Source organism: Papaver somniferum, unplaced genomic scaffold, assembly GCF_003573695.1.
Source record: "Papaver somniferum cultivar HN1 unplaced genomic scaffold, ASM357369v1 unplaced-scaffold_13695, whole genome shotgun sequence".
Taxonomy (NCBI): Eukaryota; Viridiplantae; Streptophyta; class Magnoliopsida; order Ranunculales; family Papaveraceae; genus Papaver; species Papaver somniferum.
In genome coordinates this window covers 18,726-23,728 of record NW_020622929.1, presented here as the reverse complement: position 1 = coordinate 23,728, position 5,003 = coordinate 18,726, and the positions used below count along the sequence as shown (strand labels likewise).

Genomic DNA, 5,003 nt, shown 5'->3' with positions numbered 1-5,003 from the left:
ACATTTGGAGGAGCCGAACTGGGCAATTTCAGATCAGCAGAAGAGGCAGAAGCAGCTTCAGGCAGTTAAATGGGCCAAACAAAGAAATCTTCAAAAATCTGGTCATTTATGGGGATAACCCATCTACTATTCTACATCTACAAGGAAAGAAAAGTGCAATTCAGTGGCAAAGCAAGACAATCTTAGTTCAAGCTAGAAGTCTGGCAGACAGTAAAATCTCTTTTTTGGGTTTTCAGTTTGATGATAGAAAGGCGAACGGGGTAGGAGATATACTTGCTAAGAAACTTCTACATCAACAGTTCTTATGATGATTCAGCACCAGTTTTTTTAATTCCTAGTTTAACTTTTGACATTGTCAAAGCTTTAAATGTTTCTACTTTCAACAACTGTGTTGTAACAAGAACAGAATAAACTTATCCAACTGATTCAGTCATTGTTGGGACATCTCATATGGATTTGATCCCAAACGAGCCTGAATCTAGCAGATTAGTTAATTCTATGTAAGTTTGTTTGGCTTTCAATCTATCTCACTTTCAATAAAAAAAGCTTTGGTCATAAACAAGTTGGGGTAGGCAAAAAAAAACAAAAAACACAATGACACTGAGCTATAAGGGCAGTTCTTGAAAGCTTCGCAGGTTCTACTCACAAATAGACATCAGTACGCCAACATTCGAAATCTGACGAGATGTAGACAAAAAAACTCCTCCAGTTATGCGATTAACCACAGCTTTATTGTTGTGCCACCAATTTTCTGGTATAATGACGATATAAATAATCAGAAGTAATTGCTTTATTTCAGCTGTATCAGAATTCAGAAGTTCAAAAAGCATAGCTAACAACCAGAAAGAGATGGCAAAATTCTGACAGTTTCAAGGATGATTTTTAAGGGTTAGACATTGCAGGATGATCAAAGAGATGGCAAAATTATGGTGATCAGTTGGATTTAGGGAACAACACCATAAAAAAATCAGCTCTTCAATCATCTTCATGCAAGCCCCACAAAAAAATGATGGCCAAAGCACTTTCATTACATGAAAGATGAAAGTAACAGTTATCTACAATGCCTAGAACACACATCTGAGCAAGTAATCAAGTATCCCGCAAAGAAGTACTGATTCTCCTCGATGTCCAGAGCCTCATCTTCTGCTACTAGAAGGTCTACTGAATTAGGAGTACCGGGTCTCCTTCCACCGGCTCTGGCTCTCCTTCGCTGTCAGACTCTTCAGCTTCATCTTTAACTGGTTCTTGACACCCGTAAGAATCAAGAAAGTCAAATTATTCCTTCAACCACTGTTGTTCCTTTTCTTCATAAGGTTTCTAGCATTGTTTCTTTTTATCACTGGCCAAACCTCTGTTGTTTTGCTCGATATACAAATTCGCTCTCATTTTCTTCCGCAGGCAACAGCCTCATACCAGCGCCGCATTATTTGACAGATAAATGCTGAATCTGAATCTGGATCTGGTGACAGATAAATGCTGAATCTGGATCTGGTGCAATAAATATTTGCAACAAATTTAGTTTAGATCCTTTTGGAATGAGGATATAAGTCCAGCAAAAGGCAGTGCAATCAACCGCCTCTTATAATGGGAACAAAGGATTCTCAATCTGTGGCATAGGCAAATGATCATCATATCTACCAACTAATGAAACAATGAACGTCTGCAAATTTCAGCTGATCAACTCAGATTTCTCGGTTTTATAGAAAAACCATCAAATGTTTTAACCCAACAGACCAGATTACCTGGATATCGACATTTTTGTTCCATCCAGTCTCCATAAGCTCAATGGAATTTCAGAAAACTGTTCCGTCCAGTCTCCATAAGTGCAATCGGATTTCTGAAAACTGGATGGTATGCACTTGTGTGCAGTATCCCTATAACCCTTGGAAGTATAATCAAAGATTATGGCTTCTTGAAGTCGCCGTGGATTTTGAATCAAATAAAAAATGCATTAGTTCCTTGTTATCAGTCTCAATTAGGGTACAACCAGTTTCTTTCTTCACTCCTCTATCTTCCATCAACTTCCTTACACTCTGTGCACCTTCCCATTGACCTTCTGATGCATATATATTTGACAACAACACAAAATCTCCACTTTGATCATGTCTGGATGCCAGAAGTTGCTCGTTTGCACGTTTACCCAGCTCAGCATTACCATGTATCCTACAAGCAGCAAGCAAAGTCCTCCAAATTATAGGGTTTGGTACAACGTCCAGCAGTTCTGCAAATTCAAATGCTTCTTCAAGTAGCCCTGCTCGTCCTAACATGTCTACCATACAACCATAGTGCCTCAAGTTAGGCTCTATTCCATATTGAATTCTCATAAGCTCAAAATACTTACGGCCCTTTTCGGTCATCCCACCATGACTACAAGCAACTAATACTCCAATAAATGTGATCTCGTCTGGCTGAGTTTTTTCTCTTTGCATCTCTTCAAACAAATCGATCGACTCCTTAGCATAACCATGTACAGCTAATCCCCCAATAATCGAATTCCACGTCGATGAATCTTTTTCCCTCATCCCCCTAAACACTTCAATTGCTTTCCCAATGTACCCACATTTAGCATACATATCAACAAGCGCATTCCCCAAAACAACACTTAAATTTCTTGACCCCATCCCCGTCATAGAGCGATGTATCCTCTCCCCAATATCCAGACTTCCAGAATCTGTACAAGCAGATAACAAACTCAGCATTGTCACTTCATCTGGCTGTTCTCCTGCAATTCTCATCTCCTCAAACATCTCGAAAGCTTTTTCATAAGACTCAGCAAGAACATAACCTGCAATCATCGCATTCCAAGTAACCACATCTCGTTGGGGGACTTCATCAAAGAGTTTCCTCGCTCTCTCCATATTCCCACACTTGACATATCCCGTAATCATAACATTCCAAGAAACCATATCTCTTGTAGGCATTTCATCAAATAACTGCCTAGCAATTTCCAATTCTCCTCTTCTGGCATATCCAGCTGTTAAAGCCGAATAGGCAACTACATCCCTGTTCCCTGATCCCTCAAAAAGAACCCCTGCCACCTTCAAATCCCCACATTTTGCATTAAGATGGATCAAAGTATTTCTCACAAAAGTATCCGATTCTAAACAGATTTTTACAACTTTCCCATGGATTTGATTGCCCATCTGAATCCAAGAAAGTTTTGTGCAAGCTTTAAGAACAAAAGGGTAAGTGTAATTATCTGGTTGAATGTCTTTTTGAATCATCTGTTTATAAAGACATGGATTTGATAGGTTTAGAACTCTGAGCTGAACCTCTAATCATAGTATTCCAAATGAAAAGATCTGGTTCGGTAATTTGATCAAACAGTTTATGAGCATAATCCATACTTCCTGATAAACCAACAGAACATGTATATATTAACTCTCTAAGGGAATATGGGTTTGAATTGAATCCCTTGATTATCATCAAACCTTGGATTTGTTTAAGTTTTCTGAAACTTGTACATCTTTGCCATAAATTCGACCGTTGATTATGGTTGGAATTACTGACACTTTTCCTGATCATCACTCACAACTTGAACCAGAGAAAAAGGAAATGGCTGTTTAATGAAATTTTTGTTCTTATTTTTCTGTTGGTGTAGGCTTGGGCTTTTGTGCATGAAGGGTTTTTAGCATATTAGGCCTATATAGTAGCAGTATAGCAGTGTGATTAGCATTGCATTATCTCTATGATTACGAGGGCTATTTACTTAATATTTTTTATTTTGACATGATCAAAATTTTTTTTTTGAGCAAAGAATGAAAATATATTGATGGAGAAAAAACAGTACAAACAGACTCTAACTGGTTAATAAACAAAAAAAAAAGAAAAAACATCAAACCAGGGATTCCCATATAAGAATCCTGTTCTAAAGCCTGACTTATGATATTTGGTGGATCATCCCACCAAATTTGAAAGTGCACACTAGACCTAGCAAATTTCGCTAGCTTATCAGCTACATGGTTACATAACCTTGTTTGAAAAGAAACTTCACACAACTCTAAACTATGAAATAAAGATCGACACTCCAACAATATATTTTGATCCTCCCATTTGATGCCTTTGACAGTTCCCTTACAACAATTAATTACAGCCTGATTGTCTCCTTCAATGATAACTTGTTTGAATCCTAAATCCTTTATCCATCTGAGAGCTTGAAGGCGGACAAGATTTTCAGCTTGATGGATGTCCCTTGCTACTGCTGAGTATGCCATGGCCCCCAAGAATTTCCCTGTATGATCACGAAAGATTAAGGAAAAACCAGCATTAGAATTTTTATCTTTAACTGAAGCATCAATGTTTAGTTTCAACCAATTGACAGGTGGTTTCTTCCAATGGTTAGGAACAATGCAGTCCCTAGATTTAACAGAGAGATTTGAGTTAGAGAAAGAATGTATGCAATGCCTTATTATATGAATTATGCTATTAGGATGATGCATTTTATTCTCAAATACTCTCTCACATATGGCTATCCAGATATGCCAAAGGGTGCAGGCAGCAAGACAAGCCATATCTTTATTCTCAGCTTCTAAAGAGTTGTTGTTGCAGAACCAGGAAACTATCCAATCTGTAACAGAATTTTTCTCTTTTAAAGATTGTAAGAGGGAGGCAGATATTCCAAACCATATGACTTCAGCAAAATGACAATGAAGAAGGAGATGTGTGCTAGTTTCCTCGGAATTAAGACACAAAAGACACAGCTGATCCATATTGTTGTTTTTGCTGAATAGTTTTGTTTTAACTAGAAGAGTATCTTGGCAGCATTTCCATAAAAACATTTGGATTTTGTGAGGTACTTCCATATGCCACAATTTAAGCCAACCTTTACCTTCCATTTGATGAATATTGGATACACCAACACTGTTCTTAGACAACTCATTATATACAGATTTGACATGATCAATAGAGAGTTAAAGAGACCCACCATTTCTCTTTGTTTACCATTTTTATACCTAACGTTGAAGATAGTAAGATAACTACTAAGTCTCTCCAATCAAATATCT

The 5,003-nt window shown here is 37.6% G+C and overlaps 2 protein-coding genes across 2 annotated transcripts; both read right to left on the bottom strand.

Moving 5' to 3' along the window:
• Positions 1 to 637: 637 nt before the first annotated feature.
• Positions 638 to 3,583, bottom strand: LOC113334328 (pentatricopeptide repeat-containing protein At5g15300-like). Its single transcript, XM_026580611.1, is given in 2 exon segments — positions 638 to 3,210; positions 3,212 to 3,583. Coding segments are annotated over 2 exon segments (1,629 nt in total). The 5' UTR covers positions 3,526 to 3,583; the 3' UTR covers positions 638 to 1,895.
• Positions 3,582 to 4,511, bottom strand: LOC113334329. Its single transcript, XM_026580612.1, has 2 exons — positions 3,835 to 4,511; positions 3,582 to 3,642 (listed from the first exon to the last, which is right to left on the bottom strand). The coding sequence occupies exons 1-2, from the start codon at positions 4,509 to 4,511 to the stop codon at positions 3,582 to 3,584; spliced, it is 738 nt and encodes a 245-aa protein (XP_026436397.1).
• Between the last annotated feature and the right edge of the window lie 492 nt (positions 4,512 to 5,003).

Coding starts and splice junctions, on each gene's coding strand:
- LOC113334329 (XM_026580612.1), bottom strand. CDS start 4,511: ATGGCTTGTCTTGCTGCCTGCACCCTTTGGCATATCTGGATAGCCATA. Junction 3,643..3,834: donor ATGGGAATCCCTGGTTTGAT/GTTTTTTCTTTT, acceptor GCTACTATATAG/GCCTAATATGCTAAAAACCC.